This window comes from Gopherus evgoodei, chromosome 3, assembly GCF_007399415.2.
Source record: "Gopherus evgoodei ecotype Sinaloan lineage chromosome 3, rGopEvg1_v1.p, whole genome shotgun sequence".
NCBI lineage: Eukaryota > Metazoa > Chordata > Testudines > Testudinidae > Gopherus > Gopherus evgoodei.
The window spans coordinates 222,180,098-222,194,640 of record NC_044324.1 but is presented as its reverse complement, the minus strand read 5'-3'; the positions used below and the strand labels follow the sequence as shown (position 1 = coordinate 222,194,640).

General features: G+C 48.2%; 1 protein-coding gene and 1 long non-coding RNA gene across 3 annotated transcripts; one reads left to right on the top strand and one right to left on the bottom strand.

Moving 5' to 3' along the window:
• The first annotated feature begins 1,515 nt into the window (after window positions 1-1,515).
• On the top strand, window positions 1,516-10,157 carry PTCRA (pre T cell antigen receptor alpha). Its single transcript, XM_030558202.1, is given in 6 exon segments — window positions 1,516-1,637; window positions 2,146-2,463; window positions 4,405-4,446; window positions 8,053-8,158; window positions 9,466-9,614; window positions 9,617-10,157. Coding segments are annotated over 6 exon segments (753 nt in total). The 5' UTR covers window positions 1,516-1,555; the 3' UTR covers window positions 9,673-10,157.
• On the bottom strand, window positions 8,162-14,521 carry LOC115649325. Of its 2 annotated transcripts, none has more exons than XR_003999802.1 (3): window positions 14,427-14,521; window positions 11,872-13,946; window positions 8,162-8,821 (listed from the first exon to the last, which is right to left on the bottom strand). It is a non-coding gene; the product is annotated as an uncharacterized LOC115649325 (long non-coding RNA). The 2 variants fall into 2 exon arrangements; XR_003999803.1 differs by having other exon boundaries at window positions 14,443-14,490.
• Window positions 14,522-14,543: the final 22 nt, after the last annotated feature.

The window sequence follows — 14,543 nt, the reverse complement described above, 5'->3', positions numbered from 1 at the left end:
CATATTCAGGGGTTACAGTTTGGCTCAAGGGCTCAGCATCCCCACTACACAAAGTGTTCTAGCACCCCTGACTGCATGGGCCATGGCACTGCCCCCAGCTCCCCCCTGCACTGCCCCGGCTGTGGCACTGCCCCGTTTCCCCCTGCACTGTCCTGGCTGTGGCACTGCCCCCAGCACCTCCCTGCACTGTCCTGTCTGTGGCACTTCCCCCAGCACCTCCCTGCACTGCACAGGCTGTGGCAATGCCCCCAGTTGCCCCCTGCAATACATGGGCCATAGCTCTTCACTCAGCTACCACATACTGAGCCTGGAGCAAATGGGCTCCTTCCCACATGTCCCGCACCGTGGCCTCTAGTGTGCCCCAGGGATTACCCCACACACACACCATGGCAGCAACTCTCCCCTACACACCCCTAGCTGCAGGGAAACCTCACAGCAATCACCCCCACACACCGTGAGCCCTGGAGAGAGCCTCACAGTGACACACAATCACACCTCACGCACAACACCCTCCCGAGAGGGTACCTTGCAGTGACTCCCCCACCCAGGAGTGACCTTAGTCTGCACCATGGAGTTACAGCCACTAGGAGACAAATGGTGCAGCTCCTGCTTGCTCCCATCACTGAGATCCCTGCCCAGGCACACGCCGTGCCCAACCAGCCAGCACCGTCTGTGGGACCCCGTGGCACACTGCATCGCCGTTTGTCATGGTCCCCTCCCCTTAGCCGCATACTGGGCTCTCCTGTCCCGTTCTCGCCTCCCTCCCTGCCGCCCACCCCCGGGCCTGAGTTTCCCCCAGGACCAATGTCAGCAGGGGGCACACACCTCCAGCCAGGGCGGGCTCCAACACCTGGCTGCTTGGAGGGGCCAGCAGGGGTCATGGACTCCAGGCTGTAGGCACTGGCCGCCCAGCAATGCAGGCAAGGGGAAATGGAGTTTACTCAGTTTACAGCATTTAGGTTAGATTAGCTGACCCACTGGGGCTACCTGTGCCTGCCCCCTCCCCAATACCACACCCACATGCCAGCCAGTGTTGGGGGCTCCTCCCCTCAGCCCCATGCTCTCTGGGCCTGATCCCCGCAGCCTGCCCCCTTGGCACCAGGCAAATCCAGTATGATGTGGTGTGTGGCAGTGCCCAGGCCCAGTGGGTGAGAGACCTTCCAAGGAGCAGGGAATGGCTGACCCTGACCCTGGCCTTGCCCTTGCCTTGGCTCATGGAAACGTGCTGGGGCATTTCCACGGGAGCCATCTGCTGTGCCCTGTGGAGCTGCGAATTGGGGTCTCTGCAGTTGAGGGGACCCAGTCAGGTCAGCTCGTGCTCCCACAGGGCTGGGCTCAGGGCCATTAGGGTGGATTTAGGCTCTCACTGCCTATAGCTGTGTGAGCACGCAAAGGGTTAAAAAGTGCACAGGTTTGTTTGCCAGGGAGCACAGCAGCTGGTTCGGCAGCTGGTGAGAGACCGTTAGAAAGGGGCAGGGAAAGTGGAGGGGAGGGGAAGGTGCTGAGAGACGGGCTGGGGTCCCTCTGCCTGCTGCATTGTTCATGCCTGGCTCAGATGCTGCAGCCTCTCACCATGGGCCTGCCCTCATGGCTGCTTGGACAGCTCCTGGCCATGACAGTACTTCAGCTTCTGAGCCGTGAGTATACCTGTCCCCTGGGGCAGGTGCTGCTTGCTTCACTCAGCTCCACGCTCTCCTCCTTGGCAGGACGCTTGCCTGATCCCCAGGGTGGGCTGCATCCCCCCCCCCCACGACACCCAGGAGAAACATTCTGGGCCGGGTGGGTTCTGCAGGCAGCGTGTAGCTAGAGGCCCAAGACTGCAGACACTGTGGGAGGGGAGGAAAGGAGTGGCCAGCATGTACCTGTTAAGTGATTAGCTACACCTTGCAAAGGAGCAGCGAGGCCTGGGGTTTTTGTTCCAACAAATGGCCGTGGTGCTGGGGCAGCCAGACACGGACCCAACCCCCACTTGGGCACGAATAGCTGGCCAAACAAGGATACTCGCCTCACAAGGCAATCCTTCCCGAGAAGTTTGAAACCAGTTTTAGTCTCACTGCTCCAAGTCAAAGGGGCTCCAGGGGCAGGGAGGCCTTGTGGCTGAGACTTGCCATATGCATTGCTAACTGGCTGGCTGTTCTCTCTCAGGCAGCACCGCAGCCCCTTTCCCTACCTTGGCGCCCCCACTTACCATGGTCGTTAACGGCGAGAGGAAGACCTTAGTGGTTTGTGTGGTGAACGACCTCTCCCAGGACACGGCAGATGCCATCTGGTTTTCGAATGAGAATGGAAGCGCCCTGGACTCCTTCACCTACGGGGTTTCCAGGGAAGAAGACGGCACATTTAGCACAGTCTCTCACCTCTCCATCCACACTGCAGAACTGGAGTCCTGGGAATCCCTCGCCTGCCATGTGAGACAGAACAGAACCGCCCAGGTGTGGAGTGCCAGGTCCCTGCTGATCTCTGGTAGGTACCAGGCGAAGAGAATATCCAACACCACAGACCCCATCTCTTTTCTGTCACTTCCCTGCCCCCACCTCCAGTCCCCTGGGAGCCCCACATTCCTCTCCATTTCCCTCTGATGCCTTCCTCCCCTCAGTCACATTGTGTTATTCCTGAACGGCCAGGGCAAGAAAGTGAGGGTCCAGAGACGGATGCAGTGGTTCCCACCACCCATTTGCAACAATGCAGACAAAGTGCAAATGCCAGACAGTTAATTCAAACGCACCACCCCAGAGAAAAATAAAGTTATCCTGCAGGGCCCCCCCATGGGGACAGTCACCCAAGGAGAGCTTGATTAATAGCAAATATGGCACAAAAGGGTCAAGAAGGCTCTAGACTCAACAGACCTGGCAGGGCTGACATAATTCCTTCCTGCAACTATAGAATAGAGATGTAGAAGAGTGGAGACCCATGTGAGAAGGAGACACACACACAGCTCTCTGCATTAAAGAGATCTCTACAGGGAAATGCACCACAGTCTGGTTGAAGTTAATTTACCACTATAAGCCCAATTTTGACATACACACACCTTCTCTCAAAACTAAGCCAGCTGCATTTTCATAAACATGGTCTCCAAATCTTTCTGGAGGGGTTGAGGGAAACTGGATCAAGTGTTTGAGAGCCAATACTTTGAAACAACATTTGCAAAAATCTGGGTTGAACTAAAATTCTAAATATGCTTCGATTACATAAGGGGAAAACCTGAGAACACTGTAGTTGCTTTTCCTCAGGCATGTAACTATTAATTACTTAACTCTGGTTTGCTGATACATTTTGTCTGGATCTAACACAGTACATACATAGCCAGGACTCTCTAAAGCCTGGGCTTGCCACTTCTCTATATAAGGATGAGATCAGGTTCCTGATGCTCCATATGTCTGGGAAATTGTTGTGTTCAGTGATGTTTTTATATGGTGATTTTCAGTCTAATGAATATGAAGTGCCCAGATGCAATGTGACAGCTGCACAGTTAAAAATCACAAAGGCAGGAAATGAACAAGTCAGTTGTAGCCACAAGTTTAGCACCCATATTTTACCCACCCTGTAGGATTTGGGTATTGGGGGTAAGGAAACTTTTAAAGGCTCAAAGAGGGGTCAGGCACCTGACTCCCATGGAGAATCAGTGTGAGTTGGGCAGCTACCTCCCAGCTCGTTTGTGCCTTGGAAAATCATCTCCGCAGTTGCTTAGCTCAATGTGCTACCCCCACCACAAAAAGCATTTATGTTGCTTTTGCTTTGCCCAACTTTTAGTGACGTGTGTGCAGCCGTGTAATTTTCTGCATTTAATATCCTAGTGCAATGACTATTTTAAGAAAAAGTGCAAAGCTGGTGTGTGACCTTTCCAAGCTTTGTCCATTTCACCAGCAGAGCCTGTGAGTTAACTGATCTAGAGGCACTTGGTGTGTGCATCCCTTCTATTGGCTAGTTGGACATCTATAGGTATACCCCTAATGAAGTGTTTTCAGCTAAATACTTACAATTTATTGTGCATAATCAGTCCCACTTCTTCAAACACTCCTGCCTGTCGCATTTTAAAACTTGGCAAAGTAGAGAATCTTTATTAAGGGGCATTTCCACATAAAATGCCAAGTTGTCAAGTTGTTTGCATTATCTGTGCAAAAAAGGGGAATGAGGGAGTAGCTTGTTTTAAAGTGGAAAAGTATGTGTTATACATAATTATCTCCAAAAACCCTCACGAGAATGCACTCGGGCTTTCCAAAACACCACCCCTTTGAGCAGAGCCCAAGAACAATGTCAACCCAAAAAGGTGAATGAATTGGAAAGGGATGAGAACAGTGTAAACAGGAGGTTGGGTTGGGAACCGTTCTGAGCTTGAATCAGGCAGTTGGTACTGTTACAATTCGTATAATTCCTCTTACTAATAGTTACAACTCTGTCTTGTAGAAGACCCTGTGGAAGAGCCATGTCTAGATGAAGACCGAAGTGGTAAGCAATAACTGCATTCTTCCCAGCACATTCACACTGTTTGAATCCAGCTGATTCTTTGATAGAAACAGAAGGGATGTGGAAAGAGGCGTGTGGACACCACCTCCAGCTTAAGCCTTGCCTGACAATGAACATCTGAAGAAACAGGGACAAATTCTGGCCTCACTTACACAGGTCCAAGTCTGGAGTAATAAAGTTATTCTAGATTTGCAGCAGTGTAAATGAAAGCAGTATTTTGCCCGCTGTTTCCAAGAGCTTTAGTCACTGGATGAAAGATGCAGGTTGTGAATTGACCAACCCTTGCCAAAGAAAGAAGCTGTCAGCAGAATTGCTCTTAGAGCCTTTCTGCTATGCAACCCTGGATCTGCACTGGTTGCAGCAGACATGCATGGCGGATCTCCATATCGCCACTCAAAGGCAAACAGCCACACAGCTGGCTCTTCGAATCTGACTGGTCAGGAAAGGCAGTTGATCTCAGAGCTGAGAAGTCAGCTCCCCAATAGAGCAGGTCAGGAATTTTGCAATGAAACATTATTTCATTTAAAAATTTAGATTCCTCAAAATTAAAATCATTGCAGACCAGGGTCTGTTTTCACAATCTCCTGACCTGAAATGTTTTTGGAAAAAAAAGTTTTGAAGTTGGCAAAACTTCATTCTGATGTTTTCTAAACACTGAATGTTGGTTGTCTGGTTTGAAACAGTTTTTCATTTTAAAATTTAAGTTAACTGGGGAAAAATGTCAAGGAAAAAGGTTGAAATCGAAAGGAAATGTTTTGAAATTATTGCAACAAAATGCTTCAATTGATCTGAACTGAAAATGTTTTGGTTTGTGAAAATTTTAGATTGACTTTTTGTCCTGATTCAGGACAGGGGGGGAAATTTAACTCTCAGAACTACTTTGCAGGATGGAAAAACCATTTATAGATGTGGTCCCTGAGGCTATAAAGTGCCACAAAACAAGAATAACTGGGATGCTAAACTGACATTTCACTTTGAGATGCTGTTCAGTGCAAGGGCTGAAGAGAGATCCTCCAATATTACCTATGAACAGTACAGACTTCCACTGATGCTGTCCTGGCCCTAGTGTCAAGAAAGGAACAACTCCATAAACACTTATCACCTATACAGTGTCGTTTGCCAGGGTCATCTGAGAATATCTCACTTAATCCATTTCTCTGCCAGTGGCACATAATAGTCTAATCTCCTGTGAGCTGTAATACTTTGGTCTAATTTCAGTTGTTGGGTTTAACATGCAGGTGCTGGGTGTGGTTAATGGCCTGTGATCTACAGGTGGTCAGGCTAGAGTTCTGGTGGTTCCTTTTGGCCTTAAACTCTATCTCCTCTGCCCATTACACAAATAGGTAGGTGCAGTGGGATGGGGGGATAGGACATGATGATCAATGGAATAGGAGGTGTGTGATTCTTAGCAATGATCCCAGCACTCCACCTGCCCAGCCATTATCACGGTGTAGTTTGTGATGTACATCATGGCAGAAGTGAGTCTGGTGAAGGGACATGAAAGAGGATAAAGTGGTGACTTTATGGATTTCAACTGGGAGCTTTTCCCCCTGCTAAGAGGCAGTGTAGGACAGAGTGTGAGAACGCTTGTCGGAGATGTGAGTGATGGAGGCTGGCGCTGGTGGAACGAAGGGGAGAACTGACTTTGCATAACATAGCAGGCTGGATAGGTGGGGAGGGCTACATTGTGGAAGGTTTTGTAAGTACAGACAAGAAGTATGTGTTTGTGATGGGAGAAGGCAGCCAGCGGATGGACTTTAAAAGGGGAGTGATGTAGTCAGAGCGTGGACGATGATCTTGGTAGCTGCGTTTTGAATGGATTTGAGGAGTGGGGGCAGGCATTGAGGCCACCGAGAAGGAAGAAAGAGCAGTGGTCAATGCATGAGATGATCAAGGCTCAGAAAACGGTTTCGGCTGTGTGGGCAGAGAGGGAAGGACAGATTTTGGGGACGTCATACAGGAAGAAGTAGGAAGATTTAGGCATAGCTTGGATGTGGTGGTGAAAAGAGACAGTGAAATCCAAGATGAAGCCACATCTACCATTTTACAGAAGAGGAAATTGAGGCACAGAGTCAGCAACAAATGATTTAGATAATGGCACAAAGAGGACACTTATGAAGTTTACTGATGATATCAAGCTGGGAGGGGTTGCAAGTGCTTTGGAGGATAAGATTAAAATTCAAAATGATCTGGACAAACTGGAGAAATGGTCTGAAGTACTCCACTTAAGAAACAAACAATGAATTGCATGTACAAAATGGGAAATGACTGCCTAGGAAGGAGTACTGTGGAAAGGGATCTGGCGGTCACAGTGGATCACAAGCTAAATATGGGTCAACAGTGTAACGCTGTTGCAAAAAAAAGCAAACAATTCTCGGATGTATTAGCAGAAGCGTTGTTAAGCAAGATATGAGAAGCAATTCTTCTGCGCTGATTAGGCCTCCAGTTCTGGACGCCACATTTCAGGAAAGATGTGGGCAAACTGGAGAGAGTCCAGAGGAGAGCACCAAAACTGATGAAAGATCTAGAAAACATGACCTATGAGGGAAGAGTGAAAAAACTGGGTTTCTTTAGTCTGGAAAAGAAAAGACAGGGGGTAGGAGGAGCAACAGTTTTCAAATACATAAAAAGGTTGTTACAAGGAGGAGGGTGATACATTATTCTCCTTAACCTCCGAGGATAGGACAAGAAGCAACAGGCTTAAATTGCAGCAAGGGAGCTTTAGGCTGGACATTAGGAAAAACATCCTATCAGGGTAGTTAAGCACGGGAACAAAACTGCCTAGGGAGGCTGTGGAATCTCCATCATTGGAGGTTTTGAAGAACAGGTTAGACAAACACCTGTCAGGAATGGTCCAGTTATTATGAGTCCTGCCTTGAGTGCAGGGGACTGGACTAGCTGACCTACTGAGGTCCCTTTCAGTCCTATACTTTTAGGATTCTGTGACTTGCCCAAGGTCACACAGTGAGTGCGCAGCAGAGCTGATAAATCACCAGAGTTCGAAGTGCCCAGCCCAGAGCTGCTTCTGCTAGGCCAATGGTTCTCGTACTGTTGGACATAGGAGGGGTAGAAGGACAATAACATTAATATTTCATTATAACTACACCAATTAAAGCAATGAATATGCTACACTAAGTACCTGCGTTCTAGAGGAGGTGCATTAGGTCTTTCAGACCGACTCCTATTGCTCAGACCAGGGGTGCCTGACCTCCAGCCCACCAGAGCATTTCATGCAGCCCATGGCCTGCTTCAACACAATATACTAATGGCTGATTTATTAGCATTTTGGCATCATGTTTACATCTTTTTAGTTTACACAAGAGTGTAAGTAGACAATACCGTACATAAACAACCTCTCTAAATACATATGAAACGAGAACTTAAAATATAAATCAATGCAGGTTACTTTAAATCTTATTAAAATATGTGGAAGCTGTCTGGCGCGCACAAGGTTGTGCTTAGGTTTATATGACCGTCTTGTGTATAATGTTGGGCACTGCAGCCATACACAGTCCCAATAGAGACCATTGGTAATTCTTCTGTGTGCACTCCAGGGCCTAATCAGGTACATGATCCCATCTGTTTCAGCTCTGCCCGTCTGTTCACAAATCCTGCTTCTCTTGGCTATCAGAGCGTTGTTGCTGAAGGTCCTCCTGTTTGACATTCTCATCACCTGCAGCTTCCTCTTCAAAGGGTAAGACTCCATAACGCCGGGAAACTGACACAAGGGGATTCTAGTCATGGCATCCAGTCGCTATGAAGCTGAAATAACTTCAGAAATTATTAAACTGTCAACAACAATTAACAAAATAATGAAATGACTTAGGAGGCCACCATTTTGCAGAACACAATTCTGGGAATGCAGCTCCCAGCTGAATGCAAGGGTAAGGAAGAGACTTTCAGAGATGTGTTTTGGGTTCATTTAGAAACTGATTTGATCACTGCTACGTCCTGGTTCCTATTCTGACTTTCCTTTAATATTAGAATGTCTCCTTCCCCTGGAGTAGGAATTGCATTCCTGAGTCTTAGCCACCTGGGTCTCCAGGTAGGAAGTTGCGATAAAGGTGGGCGAGACACTAAAGGGAGAAAAACCGGCAGAGGCAGAGCTGGTTAGGATGTGTGAATTGTCTCAGGGAGGCCAGTCCCTCCACAAGATCTTCTTCTGCAGCCTCAGTCACTGCACACCTCCATAACTACTTGGACATGCTGGTCTGCACTAGTTAATTCCCCTTCCTCCTTCACCCCCCACGGTCTCCAGCTTCCCTTCACCCCAGCCCAGCTCTCCATCTCCGGTCTCTTCTTCCCAATCTTTGCCTGCTCCTCCTCCTCATATGCAGTGTATGTAGCTGTGCAGGGCCTAGAATATTAGAGAGACAAAGTGAGTAAAGTAATATCTTTATATCGCTGTGGTGCTGTACCCTATTTGGTGGAACTTAATGCAGCATTGGAGGGGAGCTGCTGCCCCCTAGAAGTCAGAGGAGGGAAGGTGGGCAGCCAATTCTCTCAGGGACAGAGGGGATGCTGTTGCCAGAGCTGCTTACTAGGGGAACCAGGGGCTGCCACACTTGCCTGCAGCGTTGACTGCAGTTTGCACACTCCAGCATTAGCTCTGCACCCAGTGGTTATGAGCACTCACTTATTAGCCAATCCCACAAACCACAGAGGGCCTGATTTGCAGAGGTGCTGAGCACCCGCAGCGCTCTGACTTCAACAGGGTTTGTGGGTGCTATGCACATCTAAAAGCCAAATCTTCCTGTGCATTACCCTCTTGCTGGGTGAGAGCTCTGCTGAATGTTGTGGCTTGGCAAGACATCATCCACCCTGGGCAGTGATGATTTGCTGCTGCTCTCCGCAGCAAATTCCAGGTCAGACGAAACAGGCAGCTTTATAAAGCAGCAGACCTGGGAAGAGCGAGTAAAGACTGGAAAGCAGAGATATGATGGAAAATGTTCCCTGCTCTCTACTATCCTCACCTGGTCACACTGTTCCATCTCCTTCCAGGGGACGCCAAGCCCTACTGCTGAACTCTGCAAATAGTTCCTCTGCTCAGGCTTGGCTCAGCGACAGAAAATCAGGCTTGCCTGTCAGCATGGAGAGCAGACCGAGGCAGAGACTGAGTTGGACAGAGTTAGTGACTGGAGCCAGCCACCCTAGGGTAGCAGAGACAGGGCTTCCCACACCATTTCCTTACACCTTCCACCCATCTGACCTAGAGCAAATCAAATGACCCACTAGCAGCTGTCCTCACAGTGGGATTTGGGGCAGTTTACAAGGTGTTGCACATGGTTTGCTCACCTCTCTGCCCACTATGCTGATGTCAGCCAGGACACGGCATGTACCATGTGCAGAACAGATGGGCCCCAGCTGGACCAAAGTGTAAAACAGAAGATGACAAACCCAGGCTAATGGTGTACCAACCCAAGTGTTGAGTTGGGCCTGGGCCCAGGTTTCCCTGTTGGTCATCTGTTCTCATTTTTTGTGTTTGTCTTACTGGGTAAACTGCACAGTGTGCAGAGGAGTATGCAGTTCACAGGCTGCAGCCATGTTCTCCATGTACCAGCAACAGTGATACAGGGCTAATCTCTAGCACCAGGAAACACCTCGTTGGTAAAGAAAATCCTTTTCTGGGCAAAGAAATCAGTTGGTTCTCGGAGTCAGCACCCAGGGAAATTCGCTTCAGAAGAAGTCCTGTGGCTTTGTGGGTGTTCAATTTAAAAAAAAACAAACAAAACTTTTTTTTTTACTTGACATGTTTTTAAAACAACCCAAAACTGTTAACTGAATTCAGTAAATAGTTTTGTACCCACAAAAGTGCATTTTATGGTGAAAAAACAAATCACGACCAGACCCACATACAGTCTGAAACTCTTCCAATCCATGAGTGGAGTTGTTTCTCTCTAGATCAGCAACTTCTTCCTGCGCAGTTTACTCTTTTGTATCCGACTGCAGCTACTCCAGTTCCAACGCCTGAGAGAGCTGCTCAAACCTTCCCCCTTCTCAGGCAGCCATTGCCTATTTTTATAAGGGAAACTAGAACTTGGGAAAACCCTTTTGGGTCCCAAGGGATCTATTCCGCCTGTTGAAGAGGAATTTGCTCAGCATGTAGAGAAATGAGGAGAGAGAAAACCCCAGCCTATTTTATAAACAATTATAATAAAGTCAGACCCATACAATACACCGTCATGTATGTGTGTCCAAGTGTTTCTGTAGGTATGCGTACAGACTGCAGCGACGGCACACCCCAACCCAGCCCTCTTTGTCCATAGCTCTTACAGCCAGAATTTCAGGCACTTTTGGGCACGGAAAAAAGGATACATTCACAGGCTCCAGCAGCCCCAGAGAAGGGTGGCTTGGGCATGGAATGAGATTAGGGATTGGACATGGAGAGGGCAGGAGCAAAAGGTGTGGAGAGGTGAATGAAATGGGGGGGGGAAGAGGGGCAGATGGCTCAAGCACTCAGGCCACTCAGAAGCCACCTACAAACTATTAAGGTTGAATGGACAGGAAGCTGGAATTTTTATGCATGTGAAATAATTTGCATATTTAATTGGTATAATTTGCATACATGAGACCAAGGACTATATTTGCAAATAAAAACAGCACAGACTATCCCTAAAGTTACTTTAACCCCACTACCTCCTAGATCATTCTAGGGGAGAGGTGGATAGGAGTGGGGGTGGGGCAGACAGGAGAATAGGTGTGGAGGTGGTGTGTCTGGGGGCAAGATGGATGAGCAGAGGGGGCAGGGCTGGGCAAGGGGGCAGACTGGGGGAAGGGGGGGTTGGGCGCACTGTGCTCTTTTCCCTCTACACCAGACCTGCCCTAGGCTCTCTGAGTCCCAACTAGCTAGTCCGTGAATACCCTAGGTCATTGGTTTATAAAGGTTCTAGGCTGTGTACCCCTTTCCAAATAATGTAGTCTATCACATATCCCTGTCTCAGACAGGGGCCTATGAAAAGTCTATAAGGGATAACATGATGCAAAAATTCACAAGCCCTGGAGTGTGTTGTCCCGGATAAAATTATTCGTTACAATTATTATTATTATATCATACATACCTTTACTTTGGATAAAAATAGTCCCTCAAACAAGTTTCTAGTTATTCTAAACTTTAAATTGGAAGCTTTCATGGTCATTTTATTGTAATTAATTAAAATTAATGAAGCCTCCATGCTGGTCTCACTAAGACACAGCCTGTGCGTGACTAAGCATTTAAAAATGGCAATCATGTATTTTTGTTGATGATAAAAAAAAATACAGAAAAGGAAGCAAAGAAAAGTTCACTGTCCATACATTTCTGCAGCTGACCTCGATAACACAAATATATTACTGGCATTTTTAAATTCTTGGTGACTAATGTACAGCACTTATTGATGTTAACAAAAAGATTATATATATAATGCTTACCTATCAGTGTGATGGGTTTTATCACACAAATCACTGATGGCAGGGAAAATTGGAGAGAGCTTCAGTCACAAGTCATTTTCAGCATTTAATTTCTGAGGGTATTCTGTCTTAATCGCTATGAGGGCAGAGAATCCAGTCTCACAAAGGTATATTGTGGAGAAGGGCATCAGAAACTTGACAGCTTGTTATGACACGTATGGGTAATCTTCCACCCTTTGCACCCAGAAGTCTACAGTCTGAATGCAAACTTTGGCAATTTAAGACCACTGTCACAAGAGAGATCTAACAATTTCTCCTGCTCACGCACTGGCAGAGGAGGGATTGGGAGAGACTGAAGCACCTTAAATGGATTGCGTATCCAGGAATTTGCATTGTCCATTTTGGGGAAATATTTTCTAAGTTGTTTGCTAAGTTGTTGCAAATGCTCCATGTCAGCTTTCACACACTCTCATGTAAAAGCATATTGTCATTTGTTGCAAGAAACAATTGACATGTTGGAAAGCAATTAATCATATTTCTGTTTAAGCAGCTATCCCAAAATCGTAGTTTCTTTATCATGGATTCGATTTTGTCTTGTGTTTCAAAAATAGTGGTGCTTAAGCCCTGAAGGCCTAAACTGAGCTCGTTGAGGCAAGAAAAAATGTCTGCCAAGTAGGCTAATCGCTGAAGCCAGGCAGTATCGTCCAAGCAAGATGACCAGTGCAAACGGGAGGTGGCCAGTGAAAAAAACTTGAAGCTCACTGTGCAGCTCAAAGAGTTGTGTCAGCACTTTGCCAAACGACAGCCAGTGAACCTCAGTATGCAATAGTAGTGGCAAATGGTCATTTCCCATTTCATCACACAGGGTGGCAAAAGTTCTTGAATTTAGACACTGACCCTTAATGAAGTTAACCATTTTGACAGCATCAGACAACACTGACATTAAATTTTCCGGCATTTTTGGGGAAGCTGGGGCCTCTCTATCAATGCTGCAGTACACCCATATGGCTTCTGTTACTATGGCCTTGATGCAAACCACAACTCCATTGTGCTTTTCCATCATCGATTTTGCCCCATCAGTAGAAATCCCTACACAGCGAGACCAGTCAATTCTATTCTCACTCATGAAGTTATCAAGCAGCAAAAAAAATCTCTTCTCCTGTTGTTTGGGTAGGCAGGGAATGACAAAAGAGAAAGTCTTCATGTATGGTATTTTCATACAGATAACGAACATAAACCAAAAGCTTAGCTAGGCTGTCTAAATCCATGCACTTGTCTATTTGCAAAGAATATTAGTCACTGTTTCTAATGAAAACATTTTCAGCCATATCGGCAATGCAGCGAGACGCAGTGTCATGGGAGAGGGGTATGGAATCAAGTTTTTTTCCTACTTTTTCATCGAGCACGCACTTCACCACGACCTTCACAGCAGGTATAAGGAAATCTTCTGTAATAGTGTGTGGTTCTCCTATTTTAGCCACTCTAACTCATGAAGTCTGAAGCTCGAAGTGTATTTACATTTTCCATGCAATTTGATGGCAGAATTTTTTACTGCTTTTTAGCTCTTCCAGTTTGCGATTGAAAAACTGAGCCGGTTTGTCTTTAAATTGATTGTGCTTAGTCTCTAGATGCTGGCAAAGAAGGGAAGGTTTAAGACTGTTGTTTGGTAAAACTTCACCACATAAGACACACTGTGGCTGAGGATATTCAGTGTCCCCAGTCCATGTAAATTCAAGTTCAATGTAGCTTTTATCATACTTGCATTTTTTTGACACCCTTTCTGTGTCCTGCGCTGTCACACCTGTCCCAGGCTGAACTTGTAAATCATGCACGGCCTCCTCTGCATTGGCACTGCTACAGCCAACAGTAGTAGTTGAATCAGCTGAAAGGAAGGTTGCGCTGGGCTCCTGCTGATCCCTGTGTGTTCCACATTTTGCTAGTGTCCCAGTCCTGAGCCAACCATGCATGCTTTTCACTGGACTGAAGACTGAAAATTCTCAGCTCTGAACCAGACGTCAGTCACAGCCAATTCATGTCCCTAGCCCGACCCTGGCACAGCAGTCAGGACACAAGCACCAGGGTGGCTGCAGTTTGAACTGAAAGGAGAATAAAGGTTGATTAGATGCCAGATCTTCTCCAGCTGGGGGTACGCGTACCAACGCGCCATTGAGGGAGAGCGGGGGGGGGGCATCCTGGAGCCCTCCTCTCTTCACAGGCCCCGCCGCTCGTTCCTCTCCCCTCCTCCCCGGAGCGCCCCCCCCCGCCCACTCCCCTCCCCGACCCCGCCGCTCGTTCCTCTCCCCCCTCCCCGGAGCGCCGCCCCCGCCCACTCCCCTCCCCGGCCCGACCCCGCCGCTCGTTCCTCTCCCCCCTCCCCGGAGCGCCGCCCCCCCCGCCCACTCCCCTCCCCTCCCCTCCCCTCAGCGCCCCCCCCCGGCCCGACCCCGCCGCTCGTTCCTCTCCCCCCTCCCCTCAGCGCCCCCGCCCACTCCCCTCCCCGGCCCGACCCCGCCGCTCGTTCCTCTCCCCCCTCCCCGGCCCGCCCACTCCCGACCCCCCCGCGCCCCGGCGCGAACAGCGGCTCTGAGAGACCAGGATTCCCGCCGCTCCTGGAGACAGAGACGCCGAAGCGGTTAGAAGCCGCCTCATTGGTTGAGTTTGCGGCGGCGCTTCCTGCCTCCCCCATTGGCTGG